At 37.9% G+C, this 18376-nt stretch overlaps 1 protein-coding gene across 7 annotated transcripts; it reads right to left on the reverse strand.

Moving 5' to 3' along the window:
• Positions 1–36: 36 nt before the first annotated feature.
• On the reverse strand, positions 37–18376 carry LOC100644655 (unconventional myosin-Va). Of its 7 annotated transcripts, none has more exons than XM_048411429.1 (23): positions 18020–18376; positions 17791–17933; positions 9781–10205; positions 9058–9358; positions 8665–8982; positions 7845–8333; positions 7562–7768; positions 7263–7385; positions 6871–7169; positions 5818–6436; positions 5530–5721; positions 5102–5464; positions 4713–5012; positions 4510–4615; positions 3835–4021; positions 3696–3728; positions 3314–3512; positions 3145–3238; positions 2960–3016; positions 2421–2591; positions 1654–2329; positions 1306–1588; positions 37–1214 (listed from the first exon to the last, which is right to left on the reverse strand). In XM_048411429.1, exons 2-23 carry the CDS (start codon positions 17815–17817, stop codon positions 1095–1097), a joined length of 5589 nt encoding a protein of 1862 aa, XP_048267386.1. In that variant the 5' UTR covers positions 17818–17933; positions 18020–18376; the 3' UTR covers positions 37–1094. The 7 variants fall into 7 exon arrangements, with proteins under 7 accessions (XP_048267386.1, XP_048267387.1, XP_048267388.1 ...); XM_048411430.1 differs by having other exon boundaries at positions 37–764; positions 1047–1214; positions 17791–18376; XM_048411431.1 differs by having other exon boundaries at positions 3696–3725; positions 17791–18376.

Below are 18376 nucleotides of genomic sequence, written 5' to 3' on the forward strand. Positions count from 1 at the left end.
CTACTAATATGTGTAGTATATTGAATAAGTGGGGTATATGATTCCATCAACGATTCTTTTTTATTTTCTTCGTAGGAACAAATAAATTTGTCACATCGAGTCAAGGTATAATCGTGTAGACAGATATTTTTTCCTGTATAATCCGGGTTGTGGGAATTTTGTTTCCAAAATTATTTCATAAAGCATAAACGTAAATGCGGATCGATCAACGTAAGAAACAATTTGGTAACATTCTACTAATAAAATGGCACAAAATACGATCGCTTGTACATTTATAAATTATATTATAACAACATTGTATACCTCTATCTTCCTCTCTCTTTTTCTCCAATATCTTCAACCTTCGGTCTATGGGGATAGACAGATAGTCTTTCTCTTATCACAAAATATACAATCTATCCCAGCATAACGCTTATCTCTTTTCTCTTTCTGTTTTTACACAATAAGTGCATCTCCAATAGATTTATTACATACATAAAGTTCATGCTTGGAGTTGCAATATTTTGCCATAACAACTTTTGATAGACTAACAACACCAAGAAACAACGCACTTCTTAAACATCTTTAATCTCCATAACAACATTTCTGTATCATACGATACAGAATTCGGCACTTCGTTTCATCGTATATACTTGCATTCTTATATCTCACTTATTCTTATTTAACGTACGTCCAATGTCTTCACTCAATTCAGATGTTTAAATCGTAAGTTCCAGCAGAGCCTTATATCAACACCATCCTCCTTAAGTCTTGACGTACAATCGCTATACATTAATAACGAAAATTTTTGTCAGAACGAATTCGTTAAATTGACACTTTTACGCGGAAGAATAGGAATGATGTTTTATAAAATACAAATTACACGAGTAAAAAAAAATATATAAAATGTAACGTCGGTGACCCCCCTCGATGCGTTATCTAATTTTATGAAAGTAATCTAGTTCTTCCTTTCTTTCCTTTGTTTCCTTCTTTTTTGTTTTTTTTTTTTTTTTTTTTTTAATAAATAGACTATACGAATTCGATTATTCATTAGACTGTTACTCAACTAAAAATTATATGCACAGCAGGGCCTCTAAGTTTTTCCTTTCCTATGATTACACCTTTTTGAGCATGGGTAAATGAAGTACTTCTGGTATATCGATATCCTCTAGTCGAATATCCGATGGATTGAATGGTAATCTTACTGTGTATGAATACATAAGATCCATTAACAGCTGAAAAAGAAGATTGATTATCCATTAATTACTTCTTTATTAACATAACCGACTCAATAATAAATAGGTAAATAGCAAAATTTAGACTTACCTGTTCGTTGTTCTCACCACGTTCACTCAATTTTTCCTGTACCTTCTTGATGAACGAAACTGGCACGCGCGTTTCAAAGTCGTCAGCTGGTGTATACAAATTTAGAATTTTCACTATTTGATTCGCGGTTAATTTGTTGCACATTTCGCACACAGAATTTACATCTTCATCTGTTTTACGAGCTTGCAAAAGCTGTGCTGCTTGTACAATTGGCTGAAGCACTTCGGATGCTGCTTCTAATCTTCGATCTCGTCCCCATTGCTCCAAATGGCTCAAATTATATCTAAAGACAGCATAATGTTAAGATTAAGTAATCACGTTAAATAATCCTAGCAAACCTTCACGAACCTTATTTGCATGCCCTTCGTCCAGTGACAAAGTTCATTCCTGAGAAGTAAATTATTCAGAGCACTAGCGCACATGAAGTAAAACAGTTGTTTGAAAAGTTGCACGACAATCTCAGGATCAACACCATGATACTGAAGAGTTTTATACACTAAAGTAAGTTCATCGAGAAGTTTATTAAGCTTTTGTTGAGTTGATTCTGGCTCTTCTCCCATAGAGGATGATCGTGGTCGACCGAGTTTATTAGAATCCAAGCCTGATATAGCTTCGTGTTCGAGAAGAGCAGGCACAGTCAGAGCTTGAATCCTTTCTTTAAGGTTCGTTACGATATTATTGAAAATCCAAAGCGCCACGTTGCTCAATACAAGGCGATACTCGCTTAAATCGAAATTTCTAAGACATTGCTCATTTTGTCTTGGTGTGTTTTCGATTTGGAAAGGTTTGTCTCCCGAATACTGTTTCATATTATGCAACAATCTCAAGGTGTTACTGAACCAGAGTACGCTACAATCAAAGTCCTCGCGTTTCTTTACTACACGTTTTACAGCATTCAGATATGCTGTTAATAACAATCTCACTTTTTCATCGTCGTTTACACAGTCTGTATGCCTTATACACATAAAAAGAATATAAGCTGGCAGACCAGGAAGTAATGTGACCGCAATTCTAGGTTTTAACTCTAGAAAAAGAATTGTAACAGTTCAAAAGATACGGCATAAGATATAACATCATCCAAATTATGTAACATAAGCGAAGTTATCTAAATTTACCGAAAACGAGATGACGTATTATTATGTTGATATCTTCTTTCCTAAATTCGAACATGCCCTCATAATCTCTTTCTTTCTTCCGGATAACTGGCAAATTACTTCCATTATCTCCCGACTGACTATTGGAAGACATTATCGCAGAATCGCTCACAGATTCTGCAGTATCTGGCACTATAAAAAAGAATTTTAATTTTTTTTTATAATTTTCAGTTTTACGAAGTTAGATGGAAATAAATTAATAAAACTGAAAAAACAAATAGATAAATCGAAGATATAAACAAAAGAAGCCGAAAAACTAAATAGAATCAAGAATGGCATGAAATGAAATAAATTTGAAAATAAGATAAGAGATTATAACAATTATTGTATATAATTATTGTAATGATAAAATTATGACAATTTTGAGTCTCCCATAGTAATATGCGAGGTTTCAAAATTCACATGGCAGATGATGTAATGGTACTATAGATGCTAATTTATAAAAATTATGGTGAATTATGGTATATGTGAAGTGCAATGGAAATGAACCACGCACTCACCGGCGCCCCTTGACATATGAGGGCGGTCCTTATGTTCCTTAGTATCGTCTCCCTCATCTTAGAAAGCATTTAAATATTACACAATTTTAATACTACTTTCCAATAATTTTTACTACGCGACCATTCCTTTTATATCGTTTAAAAGCAAGAGAATTTACATAGTTTGCTTAGTAATGTGTACTCACAGCCTGCATCCCTCAGACGTTTCGCAAGTATCTTGCATTGCCTTTTAAACTTCCTGCATTCTTCTGCTATTTTATCGTATTTTTCTTGCAATTCCTATATCCAAATTATCGTTATTAATAAATGTTATGTTAACACTTTATTCGATACGACAACTAAAATTAATTTTACCAAATTTTCAGATGTTAGCCTGGCAATTTCGTGTTGCATATATGCCTCAGTCTGTGTCTGCGGCGATTTGCTCAAATTCACGGATAGTAACTTCTGCTGCTTCTCAATTTCCTCCTGTAACCTATCGATTTCCGCTCGCCATTCATCCCTCTGTGCCCGCCACCCTTTCTCCTTCATTTGAAGCTCGTCTTCTAATTGCCTTTAAATGAAAACACAAAATGTCAATTCACCTATTACTTTCAATAAAATTGTTCAATGGAAAGAAACTGGTGGAACTAGCGCTAGATGTATGAGATATTTGATAATGAATGGCATCGTTAAGTTTCGTTGATTTCTGATAAAGATCGCTGATTAGTCGCGGCAAATTATCTGCTCAACTCACTCTCTTGAAGCCTTTCGCTTTGTCTTAAGTCTACTGAAAATTGAAGTGCATGCACAAAGGACAAAACACGATTAGATACGGTTTAACATTTCTCTTTCGTCAAAAACAAGATTACAAAATTCGAGAAATCTCAAAATACCTGTTGATCTTTTTCTGTGTTTCGAAGGCGAGTACTAATTCACCGTCTTCGTTTATAATGTCCACATCGCGGCCATAATTCGAGCCTAAGCTCTTCATTCTTCGTGTATTATCTGCCAACACGCTATGCAGTTGAATGCATTCTTCTCGTCTTCTCTCAAGCTCTTCTTGAAGCGCATCGAATTGTCCTAAAATGGAAATTATTTATCGTACTCCTCATTTATCCATTTATATTATCCCTTTTATTTCACAAGCAGATTATATTATGTAAAAACAAAGAGAATGTGCGAAAGAAAAACAAATTTCCTTTTTAATCTTTTATTGCTTTCAACGTTATAAATAGTCACATCAGGGAACGGCATGATATGAACTATGGTTATTCGCTATTAGAGACGGGAGAATGTGTTTTATTAACGTTAACGTGCATACATCAAGCAGATGAAGGATTCCAAGAAGCAAAATAAAAATCTATGAGGATGCAATATTTGCATATCTTATATACTAAGCTTTGGTTAATGGCACACCAAAAAAAAAAAAAAAAAAAAAAAAAAACATAAAAGTATAATATATTAAAACTAGACTAAACAAAGACATATGAAGAAAGCGACATTCGATTACAGTACACGATAAAGCAAATAATGACAAAATTCCTTAGCCATGTAAATTAACAAATTACCCATGAGATTCTGCTGGGCACCAGTTAGGCCTGTTGAGGAAACGCTTTTTCTTAAAGAATCTAAATCTTTCTTTAACTGAGCATTTTCCATTTCCAATTCTTGAAGCTATAAAATCCAGAAATAGGTATTAATTTTAATATCATCAATATTACTAACTTATCGTTTAATACGATAGATCGAGTTTCTAAGCACGTGAAATTACCCTAAATGTATCTTGCATCCTCGAAGTTTCTTCGGGACTACCACGTTCTAAATCTTCCACCATCCTGATTAATCTTCCCTTCTCTTTCTCAACATCCTTTAATTTCTGTTGAAGCTTCAACACTAATCCGATATCTACTGGCGCGTGTGTCGGACCATTCGTCTCAGCAGGTGATTTATTCGATTGGACCTCTCCATCGGGTGGGCTATCTGATCTTTGCTGATTCCAGTCAATCGTTTCCAGCCGTGAGTAAGGAGTCGAAGAAGAACCAGTCGATCTTACCGAACCGTAACCCAAATCCTTATTTAAACGGAATTAAATGAAATGTTAAACTATATATCACAGAAATGAATTAAATCTAGACAAAGATATATAAAAGATGATTTTACGATATTCTGGTCATCTTGTGGAAGTTCCGTAGACACGATTTGCCCGCTACTGCTGGAAGCATTGCTAAGAGAACGCGAGTGTGCAGGAGCATGCATAGCGAGTTTCTGTTCTAACATTTCTGTACGTTGCTCTAACTCGTGATATTCTTTCAATAATTTCTGATAGGCGCCACGATCCTGGTCCTGATCCAGCAGGAGAAGATCTTTTTCCTGTTCTAAACGATACTTCAAGTTCTCTTCAGCACCGCGTTGGTTGTTCTTCAACTTCTCATTAGCTACCGAAAGTTCCTTTCGCAACTTTTCGATTTCACCCAGAAGCTCCATATTTTCTTGTTCTTTCTCTTGTGTATTTCTTTCCTTGTCCTAAATAAAATATACGATATTCAATCCCCTATACACAACTTAACCGAACATTTTCAACAAGTTACCTGTAAAATATCCATTTTTTCATCTCTTTCAGCTTTCACGATATCCTGAATCTTTTCTAATTCTTTCGTTTTCTCTATTAGTATAGCATTTAATTTCTTATTCTCCGCGTCTACGGATTTCAGTCCTTCTAATTTGTGTTTCAAGTCTATCATCTCGTTCTGAACGTTCTTCATTACCTGATTCTCTTTCATCTAGAAACCAAACAATGTTCCAACATTCAACACCTTTAACGCCAATATTATTCATATATGCCTAAACTTGTAAATAACAATGTTGTTAAAACATACAAGCTCGGTGATCTTTTGCTGCAGGGTCATGATCTTCTTCTCTAATCCCTTGTTCAGAGATTTTACGTGTTCCACGCTTCTCGCTTCAGCTTTCAATCTCTTAAACTCCTTCCTCGCCATATGTCTTCTGATGCAAGACTGAACGGTTATAATATCTCTTAATTTTTTCTTGCACGCCATTCGAACAAGGTAACCCCTGGCGAATCTCTGAATTACAATCGCTGCCGCATTGTCTTTCATTCGTTCGTATTTCTGCCGCGCCAGTTTTCCCCTGCCGTACGTCTGAATACCGAGAATTGTGCGCTTTATCTGGAGATATCGACGCCTCTTCAGCCAACCTTTGACACGAGCTTGAATTTTCGTCGCGGCCCTTTCTTCCCTCACAGCCTGAGCTTTCTGCCTAGCGATGTATCCTCTTCCGTATCTTTGAAGACCAAGCACAGCACATCGAATCTTCTTATACCTACTACGGCATATCAGACCGCGCACCGTTTTTTGGATCATAACACAAGCATCTCGCTGTCGTTCCGCTCGTAGCTTCTCCAGATAAGCTACTTGACCAGCACGAAAAAGAACCTTCGTCTTGCCGAATTTAAATTTATCTTCGTCTTTGATATACCTGAGGAAATTCAAGTTGTTTTATACTCTATTTTTACGGAATTAACGCATTATCGAACAATAGATGTACCATTACTTTCGATAACTCTCGATTGTGTTAGAAAAGATGAGCTTATTGCATTTTAGTAGTTTAGAAAGTTCACAGCGAAAGTTAGCAAAAATTTGAATGTATTATGTCATCGTAGAAATATGCATTTCCAATGACTGATTAATTTTTTTAACTGCTACATTTGGCCTCTAATTGGTATTTTTTAAGTTGTCGGTAAAAGAGCATAATAAATATACATATAAAATATTCTATTGGTAGAATTAATCGACCGATCAAAAATGTTACAGGTTTTCGGAGTATCCTAATAGGAGATTTATTTTATATTATAAATTTATTATAGAAGGAGAAAGAGAGTGGAACGATAATGGAAAGTGAACGTAACTGACCTGCCCAATATTCGTCGACAGGTTTCTTTGAGGTCGTCGCGTCGAATATCCTTGAATTTACAGAGGCTCCTGTACCTGAGAAAGAATTCGTTGTACGTTCTTTGACTGGGAAATCCAGCAGCGGATATTCTAATCGTCTCTAGGACACCGCAAGCCCGTAATTGCTGCATCGCACGAATTGGGTTGTATTCAAATGCTTCCTTGGTATCGTTTGGTTTGATACAGCGCACGTAATGCGGTGTAGTTGCGTTTAATGTAGACATCAACATATTCAAGGAGTCGCGAAATTGCGAACCTACCTACAGATTTTGTACAACAACAAACATTTATCGATCAAAATCACCAACAGAGAATTACAGCAAAAACTCTGCACCCCGTTAGTATCAAATTACCGTTTTCTTATTTTGCTTAGGCGAATTTAACGCTGGCTTTTGAGCCGATACTTTCAGTCTCACGTTCGATGGTACCATAAGCTTCGGATCCTCTTCGCTGAATAACTTCTTCAATAACTTATTCTGAAACAATAAACAGTATGAACATTTTCTGCGATCTACGCATAAGGCTATGGCCACAGTTGATGCATTCGTAATATTTATACTTTTATAAGTGTACTTTCCAACATTTGCTTAGTTAGAACATGCATCTACAGTAACCATAATCCAAAGCACCGAGCTGCGTGAATTTTACATACGTCTCCGTTTCGCAGTACGTCAACCTGTTCCTCGATAACGGTGTCTCTGTTTTTTTCTAAAAATCCAGTCGTTTCGTATTGCACCCGGTCGGCAAAATGGTGAATCAAGAAGGCAGAAGTTCCGAATCGTGGTTTTTCGAAGTGTTTCGATTTTCCACATTTCGAGTAAAGTTTATCCGCCCATGAACTATCCGAACCTTTCGGCATCTGCATAAAATGATCATTTGAGTATTGTACGTTTTAGCGAGTGAGCTTTTGAAGAAGAACGAAAAGTATCACCAACCCTACATTCCTCGTCCAACAAATCGAGGATACCCAGTTTCGTTTCGATGAGATCGATACAAGGTTGATTGTCATAGAAGTCTATGAAAGTCCATTCGATCTCCTCCTTAAAATACTCCTCCTGCTCTAACTTGAAGACGTGCTGATTGAATTGTTGTTGAAGCTTCTCGTTCGCGTAATTTATGCAAAACTGTTCGAAAGAATTGACCTCGAATGTCTCGAAACCGTAAATATCCAGGACACCGATGAAACACTGAGGTTTGTTTTGAGAATGCAAGGAGTTATTGATGCCAGCTACTATCCAATTGAACAATTCCGCGTAAATATGTTTGGCCAGTGCGTCTCTAGCACCAATCGCTTGTTCCACGTTCATTGGTTTCAAGAATACTTCCCTCATCGACACGATTTTTCTATGGCACAGCCATTTTCGCATCGCGTTTACGTCGGTGCCCAACAGCTCGCACATCATCAATAGATGTTTGTCTGACGACTAAAAAGATTGCATAACAAGGTACATCGAATGTCAGTAAAGTTCTCTTTGATTGAAATGTCCTATCTATTTCGAAACCGAAGAAAACGGCATCTTTTCTATCAAGGAAAAATTATCATTTTCTTTGTGCCCTCTTTGTTTTTCTTCGCTTCGCAGAAAATGTTTAATCGTTATCTCGTAACAGCCGTAACTATGCTTGAAAGCTAAAATACACGGGATAAATTTCGAATATTCCGCCGTGTCTTGAAAAATGAGAAAATGCCAGATAGAACATTTTAACCAAATGTAAGCAGAGTGGATCTCAGAGTTAAGGTAAAATCGTGATATTTACATGAATGTAACTGGTTTCGGTGTCGTTCTCATTGCTCGAATTTTGGTTATCGGCATTCCCTATATTCACGTTTCCCAAATGCATAATAGCTGCTAAAATACGAAGCATGTCGTCCTGCTGCTTGGACGAGAATCCAAGCATGGTGAGCGCGCTTATCGTCTCATCGAAACACATCAAGTCATCCACGCCGTCTATCAAGGGATCATTTCCTTGATTTAGATAGTGAAACTTATTCTGGTGGCTCAAATGCAAATGAGGTAGACGCGCCGCGGCTGCGCACATTTGATAAAATATATGATAATTCCTTTCCTCGTATGTCTAGAAAATCATTCGTTTAACTAACCGGCTCATTCGTGAAGAAACGAACGCGAGAGGTGTACCAATTAATAATACCTGAAACACGACTCTTGACTTTTCCAGAAGATAAGTTCTCATACTGGCCCCGGTGATGTGGTAGTGTTTGTTAAATTGAATCTCGATGAACTTCCCGAATCTCGAGGAATTATCGTTTCTCGTTGTCTTTGCATTACCGATAGCTTCCATGATCGGTAGAGAGGCAAGGACTTTCTTCTCGACCTGCGTCTCGGTCGTTGAACCACCGACAGTAGCGAAATATCGCATCGTATATTTTGCAGAGACAGTTTTTCCAGCGCCGGATTCTCCAGAAACGATAATAGATTGGTCGTGACCTTCCCTACGTTTATTATGCAACATTTAAAAACTCTAACCATCGCCTGCCTGTATAACATTTAACCCTCTGAGTGTTTAATCCGTACAGACAACGTACATCGACCGTCTTAACATTAGAAATATTCTTGCTTTTTAAAAGATCCCCTGTCATTTGTCAGTTATTTTTAAATATTTTACTTTTCTCGATTCGAGGCATTTACATATTTTTCGCTTATTGGCATTAAAACCAGAAAGATCTAAATAGGCTTATCATTTAATTGTTTATTCTCTGCGATCTTCTTACGTTAAATTAAAAGTCCAAAGATGTCAGTGTATTTCTTATTCTTTGTACGCTCCTCGCTAGGTGTTAGGCTTTTAAGTTACTGGTACCTTTAGCGAACACTCAAAGGGTTAAGTAATTTGTGACAGAGTAAAGAAGCTTTCAACCTTTCCAGCTTGGTGTACGCTTCCTCAGCGACGGCGAATATATGAGGTTCCAAATCGCCCATCGCCTGACCCCTGTACGCCCATATCGTGTCGTTGCCATAAATTGGAAGTTCATTGTATGGGTTAAACGCAACCAAAACGATACCGCAATAAGTGTAAATACAGTGTCGTTGAAAACGAATCTGTAGATTATACAGAACAGCTGGCTCGTGAAGAAACGACAACGATGTCAAATTATTCTCCCCTATAAGTATATCAGGATTTCTTAACGGTGGTAAATCGGAATCTGATTTAATCTCCAAGACCTTCGTCTGATTGGAATCGTCCGTATGAACCTTCAAGGTTCGCTGTTTTAATTTGTAATCTTCCAGAAGCACCGCACCTTCCCAAACCTTTTCTGGGTGCGGCACCCATACCTTACCACCCTGAAAACACATATTCCTCTCCAATACGTCTATTTTTATTTTTATCAAGCATTTGTGCATCAACATGGTACAATACAGTTCGTTACGATGGCAAATCTAAGGATGCAACGTTGTAAAGCGATAATAGAACGAACCTAATTCTACCATTACTTTAACTCCAACGAAACACGGATTCCTCTTCAATATCACTATTTTTATTAAACACCTATGCGTCAATATAATAAGTACTTTACAGTTCGTTATGATGGTAAATTTATGTTAGCGATATAACGTTGAAAAGTACTTCACGCTATCATTGTTGTTTTAAAAGTTAAGCTTCGCGACTCAACGGTGAAATATCGCCTTGAGATACGAGCCCGAGCAAGAAGTTTTTCAACTACACGAACGAGCTCGTACGAGTTAATTACTCGGCGTCTAATTTTCCTTCTTTTGAAAAGATGACCTGCTTTTCCTTTTTGCGAGAAGTACGTATGAAAATGAGGTCGGCAATACAGCATATCGATTACGACGCCAACTGCGCCAAATCGAGATTGGTTATCGCGTTAGAACCGTTATTACTCTGTAACCGCGACACGTTTTTCCGTAACGTGTTCGAAAATACAGTGACTATAAAATTGTCGATTTCTGGAGGAACGTTCCGCCCAAAAAAGGGAAAAGAAATTTCCCTTTTCCAAGAATGAAACGAACACTGTTAAGTATCATTTTTTCTAATTACAAGATCGTCGACCCTAAAGGAACTCTTCCAAAAAGGGAGAAGATATTTCAAAGATGTAACAAACACCTTTGAACGTAGTATTTTCTAATTACAAAATTATCAACTCTGAAGGGACTTTTCCAACAAAGGAAAAGGCACTTCAAAGATAAAACGAACACTGTTGAAGGTAATTTTCCTTGGAAGATAAAAAGATTCGTAACGGTATCAAGGAAATGGTTCTTCAGCTTGTCTCGCTATCATACAAATGAGACACGAAATACCAAAATGTACTGTTATCGAGCACGCTGTGGTGTACAGACAAAAGACGAATTACGTGAGCTGAAGAAATATCGAGCAACGGTATAGTTCGCTGTCTTCTCTAAACATCGTTGGATTTACACCGTCGCGTTTTGATACTCAGAAACCGGTTAAAACGATTGAAAACAGTGAAGTGTTTTACGCGTGCTCTGCCTTTAAACAGAATAGCGATACGCGTATATGAGGCAGCTATGGCTAGGAAGAAATGAAAATTAACCGTGAACTCTCATGACTCAACTATTATGCAAGACATCGTTCGAAAGATACCGAGAAAAGATCAAGAAGAACATATGTAGATTATCCGTGGTACACAGACAAATTTCATGTTCAACGCCGTCGATATTTTAATTAAAAGTAACTTCGTACCTCGGCATGCTATCGCTAAAATTATTAAACCAATAATTACAACTTTCTCGCAATATGGAATACTTTTCCCTTCGCGGGATTATTAATGGAACGATTAACCTCGAGATTTTGAACATCACCGTGTTTAGACGTTCAGTCATAAACTACGCACTATAATTCAGCAATGATTACTAACGCTACGTTACTCCAAGTGTAGTTATTGTATCTTCGCGTTTCGAGGTTACTTGATTGCTGACTTTGCAATTTCACATTGTGCAATTACGAATTCGCCGGTGGACGCATCTCTGCGAATTTCGTAATACGCTACACCTTTCCAGCAAACGTAATCCGTGACACATCGATAAATTTGAACGGGAAAAAATTCAAGGAAATATGTATTTCCTAAATTCGAATCCCATCGAAATCATCGGAAGGAAAGTATTACGAAATATTTGGACGATAACGGACAGCAAAGTAGCAGACAAATTCTCTTCGCGATTTCAACGTTTATCCGTACATTCGATTCGTACTTATTCGATCGTGCTTACTTTTCGGAAAGTAAGTGGTCGATGACTCGTAGAATATTCTATTGTTCTAATTCCAGCAAATCCTACCCTTTCTCTCGCGATGGACGTTTCACGGTTCACTTCGTTCGTCAAAGTGTACCAAAGAAGTATGTAGTTCCCATGCTTTCTACGTTACGTACCAAATAACGATTACTCTGTTAAGCCTTACTCACGGAAAGCTATATAAAAAGTAAAATCCTACCGGGTTCCCACGCGGCTTGTTAATTGAAAAGGTGGTCAGAATGAGAGCGAACCGCGCGCGATTCGATCTAAGCGCGACAATCGCTAAGTTCGAAGATGAGAATATCCGACTTTCGCCTCTTCCTTTCAAATTAATTGCTGTTCTCTCAACCTCGACTTCTCTCACGGCTTTCGTAAGTTGCGTAACTAGTAATTAGGTACGTAAATCTCTGCTTCCCATTCATGAATATTTCGGCTCTATCCTAAGCATAACTTTCATTGAATGCGAAATTTCTGAAAGAAAAAATAAATACTTCAATAATATCGTTGCGCTCCTCGACCAGCCGAGGAGATAATTTCGAAGATATTTCTGACGCAGTGCAACATAGTATCGCAGAAATATAGGGGAAGTTCTGTTGCCTACATGAACGCAGTCCACTCGCTTGTTGTGTTTGAGCTTCGCCAACAGACCACCGATCTACGGCTTCTGTCGCGTTCTATTCACGACTCGTTTCGATGCTCAAACTACGCAATTTTTTACTACGTTCGATAACTCCAATATTATCGATTATTATTATCATTATTATTATGGAAAACGAATGAAACGTAACAACGTATCCTTATGTAATTTGTAACGCGTGCCAGCGAATTTATCAACTTTTTCGTCGGCGTAAGATGCAATTAGAAAATTCATTCCCGCGGCTAAAAATACCTTCGCGTTTGACAATAACGACCTCGCGATAACAATTTTATGACGTCATCACGATGACGTTATTCCACGAACATCTAATTTTATTTGTAATATTCACGTAAACATAGGAAAGGGAAGATACATGTTATAATCTTATCTACAACCGTGAAACCACTCCAGAATGAATCATTTTGCCACTGATTCCTCCCACAGAATACATCCAGATTTCACGACTCGTGCGTATTCGCGTAACAAGAGAATAGAAATTGGCGAGCTTTAAAATGCGTGGAAATCGCCTGCACGCGTATCTCCGATTGTTCTGCTCGCTTATTGATCAAAATGAAAGCTAAGGATTGCGGAAACCTTTCTCTTGAAAATTAAGACCCTAACGTAATAACGTAACACAAGTGGCGTAAATATACTCTGGTAATGTAGATACGTTCGAAATTGCCTGTCATATTCTCTTATGTACGTTCGACGTGCGAAATAATTTATCTTCGCATTTGTTCGTTTGTTCAATACGTAGCATATAACAATTGCGATCATTGTTAACGTTCCTCGGCGTCTGCTATCTTTTCTCCTGCTTCTGTTATTGTTGACGATTTACGCAGATGTGAACTTTAACATTTATCGCAAAATATTATTCGCGACTGTGTTGCCAAGGCTTAACGTTGTTACGCTTTCAGCAGCAAATCCGAAGTACATTTAGAGAGCATCGTGCTACACCTAGAAACCGCTTGACGTCGTGTTTGTCGTCGAGAGATCGATCGCCGTAGCTCGGCATCGTTGTTCCTGAGAAAGGTTCTCCGTTATCGAGAATAACCAGGTCAAGTTTCCCGCCCACGTATGATTTTTACCACGTGCGTCGAAATTGGCATCGTTGACACTGGTGGCGAGCTACCGTGTCACATGCACCCTGTGCACCCAACAGTTTCCCTTTCAATCGGCTAAAGATAAACCTGCCTTTTATATCGAGTACGTATTTCTTGATTGCGGCCTGTATCATATCGTTTGATCATGTTCGATGCGTTATCGATCTTAGTTATGCAGAAGATAGGTATAGCGAGTCGTGAAAGTATTTGAGCATTTGTAGAAATTATAGAAGCATTACTGAATCTATTATGCGCTGTATAAAGCGTTTCAAATTTCGATAACGCTGAAAAGAGATAGATCGTAATGTCATTCGTAAAACTTGGAACCAATTCGTATTTGCTATTACTAATTTCGATAATAAAGAAGAAAGTGCTAACGAAGCTTTAAAAATGTCCTATGTTATACCTGTGTACGTAATAGATTCATAAGAGAAAGAGAGAGGGAGTTTCCACGAGTGTTCAAACGCTTCCTCGAGCCGCTATAATTTAAAGGACAGCGTATAAAGTGTAACTGCAAATGCAAATCTAAATGCACAATGTTCATCGAGCGAAGTTTACGAGCGTGAGAATGTGAGTTCATACTTTCAGTGTTGAGTAAGATCGCGAAGCGGGATGCCTTCGTGGGAGACTGCTATAAGGAATCCTCCGTTTTTCACGGAGGTTGCACAAAAGGGCGATCGAAACACCGTATTTAACCAAGCGACAATTTTGTTCTCCACTAAATTGCTGTATCACGGTGCTGTCGTCACGAGACAATGAAAGTCTACAAAAATGCCTTCTCCGTATCGTACACGTATTTTTCAAGGCACTCGAGATCAATTTACGAACGTGGAAAAATTAGAGGGGCAAAGTGACGAAAATATTTCTACAAAACCGTTACACCCGGATTAACACATCGTAGGATCATCGTAGGATGACGAATCTCAAAGAAATCTTCCTTGACCTTTCGGATAAAATCACGCGGAGCATAATGTCCACGATAGTGACTCTGCTTGTGCCTCCTTGTGACGGGCCACGAAGAAGCAAGGAGAACGACCTATTCCAAGACGCTTTGCTTTTCTGTTCCAAGAGAAAGGGAACTGCCCGTTCGTAAGAGAAGTCTTAGCGATCACGTTCCTCGAACTGATCGTGCGAGCAACAGTCTCGAATGGGGTTAGCTTACCTTTAAATGTAAAGGTGCGATCGAGACTACGGCTCGAGTTTCAATTTATTGCATAATATAATTTCATTATTTCCTTGTGTCTCAAACCGGCTAGCATCGTACCTAGACGACATTCTATTTCATTATGAGTTCGCCTGTTACGTTCAAACGTGTCGAAACTAGTTCGCAAAACGTTAAACACTTGCTATTGCGCAATTAATTGTTACAAGAGTTTTGCAACAGGAAACATTTTAACCCTTAAAGGTCATCGTAAGAAAATTTACCTGGAAGCATCTTCTCTGAATCAAGAAATTAACAAAATCGAATTAGTGGAATTAGATGTTTCGTTATCGTTCGACACTAGAAGAAGCGTAGAACGATCATCGTACGCGGTAATTACGAATTAATATCACGATCGCGTCAGGAAATAATGTGATGCTACGTTAAAAGAACATGAAAACCGAGAAGTATTTCAAAATGAGAATGACAAATTATAAAAATAATATTTGGACATTGTTTCCTAGAGTCTGTTTCTTTCTTTGCCAGCATTACGTGTTAATAAATTATTGTTTCGTCAGTTTCCAAAGAGCTTTTCCCTGGAAAACTAGAATTTTGTCATTTTTGAAACACATGTACGATATCATTATAGGATGACAATAAGAAAACAAAATTTCGTATTAAGAAATTCGTGGCCTTTAAGAGTTAAGCTGTGTTCGTACGCGATATATTATTCTCTGTTCGCGTTTATAAATCGTAAAACTCAAAGACCATCCATAAGATGACTAAATCAATACGCGCGTTCTGTACTGAGCAATAGGTGTCCCTGACTTTACCAGTATCTACAGATGTAATGTCCATTAACGATTGCGGGTATATTTTAGCCACGTTTCTATTAGTAGTTAGCGCTATTAAGAAGCAAATATCATTGGAGGTAACTTGGACGAAAATTGCGATACGACCTCGGACAACCCCCGCAGTTCACTTGACCAAGGCAATAAATCAGTCAAGATGGAGAGCCACGGCACGACCTTAAAGGGGCAGGTTCGGGCTGAACTAAACTCTCTGTTCTCGTCGACTAAGTATTCTCACAGTATCCTTACGTTCCCTTACGTTCCCTGTGCAATTTGTACGTAACATTCTCACGCATAGTAAGACCCAAGTAATTATCAGCTAATTCAGAACACTAATTCAGTATCCCAGTTTTCATTTCTGCATGGTTAACAAATAGATTTCCTCGTGGGTAAGTTATAATTAAATGCGAGCAGAATCGTACTTTTTAATATTTTAGTTTACCTGAATTTTGTATAGATAACTTGTCTAATTATTATAACGATTATTATTAACGATTATAATACAGAACGAGAGACTTTACGAGCGATACTTAGTCAGGGACATAACCAATGCTTCGACGCAATAATCTCTTGTCAAGAAACGCTTCGTTTGTATACAACAAATGTTATCGTGGTCGACAACCTAGTCGTAATCACTGGTTTTAAAGCGAAATTTAGGTCTTGAGGCTCCGAGCTTCCATACGACAATTATTGATTTTTCTTTTAAAAAGAACTTCTGGATTTTAGACTTGCTCGTCCCTCGTTCTCCGCTACTTTCCGTTATAAACCAGAATTATTATTTACGTACCTATCATTGCCGTATCGTTTAAATCGTAGAGAGTATCGAATCTCTTTTTTGAGATCACAAGCGAGATCGATGAGATACACGTAACTATAATTTGAAATGTCATATTGAGAAGATCATGCATAGTTCGAAACGGTGCAAATTACTGCTATCAAAATTGAAAGGAATAGACACCTTTTGTGAAAGTAGCAGTTAAGGTTGAGAAAGACATCTTCGATCGAATCGATAATGGATACTTCCCAACTAATTGCAACAATATATTGTCTACAGCACAATTTTCTCAAACAATTAACCATGCACGATATGCATCGGCGATAGAAAAGAAGAAAGTTTCGTTCGATTTTACAAAATAATATTTAATCTTCCTTGCTTCGTTTCAGGTTTTAACGACGCGCTTCGAACTTTTCCAAACTTCGAAAACGTAATCGATAACGCATTTCCATGCACTTAAATTCGTATAAAATGAAACGAGAGTAGTATCAGGCAGATAGAGAGGATCGATCAACATTTTTTTGAGCCAGATATTCGTCGGAAATCGAGCAGCTATATTTTAAAATTTTTATCAGAAAATCGGGAGAAGGAATAGAAGCATACGAGTGTTTTAAAACACTGGATAACTCGCAGAGAAAATTTCGCATACGTTTACATGAGATCTACTCCAACATATTTACCGAGAGACCTCCTCTGCTTCTCTGCAGAACGGACTCTTCCATTCGGAATTTTAAAGAGAACACGCAAATGCAGTTTGCACAATATTATAAAACTAGATTCACTAGCAATAACTATGGAAATATTCAGGGAACGTCGGAGACGAAAATTCGTTTTGTAATTCGACAATGATCCAAACATCTCTCCGCGGTTTTCAAAGAATTACTAGGCTCACGATCATTTCCACCATAATATACATTTATATTTGTCATTATTGGAACTTATTTATTCGATTGACAAACACAAGTTAAAATTCTACCTCTTGTACTGTTCTATAATGGAAGAGATATTCTCGCCAGGCTTTAAGAGAGATTTCATGAAAAGGTAATTGTAAATGTCAACAGACAAGCTTGTCACAATGCTACTAAACCAGTTGCCATCGTAGAACTGGATTCGTGTACCTGCGATGGCCTGAGAATCTGAACTGGTTCGTACCTTCACATATAACTCCCTCGTAGTCATCTTTGTTGGTCCAGGTGCTCACCTGGGTCAGGTCAGATACAATCGAGGAGAGCAGCACCCACAGCCACACACGATTTCACTCACACACGCACACACCTCAGCACAGATAAGAATACCTACGACATTTGTCGTCCAATCAAAAGTTATACGCGCTACAGGCACAGTGATATTCTTTCGACTATACAATACATCCTGGTGTCACCTGAGGTGCGGTCAAGGCATGTTTCTGTTTTTGTTTTTTCTCTTCTTCTTCTTCTTCTTCCTCTTCTTCTTCTTCTTCTTATTCTCTGTTCCCTTTGCTTTGCCTTGTTTCGATCAGGAATCACCAAAAATCGATGGATCACCAATTACCGATAACGAGAATCACAAGTAATCGTTTTAACAATTTCTAATTTTGTGACACTGTCTCTATCGTTTTTCAAATTTCTTCGTTAGAATCATTCGACAGTGATTGGATAGAGAAATGAATTTTCGCGAAGGCCGTACTTCCACGTAAACGTCGTCCGACGGCACTGCCACCAGCTGGTTCGTTATCGGGTTTAGATTCGGCGCCCCTCTT

This window comes from Bombus terrestris, chromosome 13 (genome assembly GCF_910591885.1).
Source record: "Bombus terrestris chromosome 13, iyBomTerr1.2, whole genome shotgun sequence".
Classification (NCBI taxonomy): Eukaryota; Metazoa; Arthropoda; class Insecta; order Hymenoptera; family Apidae; genus Bombus; species Bombus terrestris.

Bases quoted from the DNA above. Each gene is read 5' to 3' on its own strand.
- LOC100644655 (XM_048411429.1), bottom strand. From the start codon at position 17,817: ATGACTACGAGGGAGTTATATGTGAAG. The intron at 5,013-5,101 runs GTAAAATCATCT...CGTTTAAATAAG, and splicing joins CACAAGATGACCAGAATATC to GATTTGGGTTACGGTTCGGT. The intron at 3,239-3,313 runs GTAAAATTAATT...ATTTGGATATAG, and splicing joins GGCTAACATCTGAAAATTTG to GAATTGCAAGAAAAATACGA.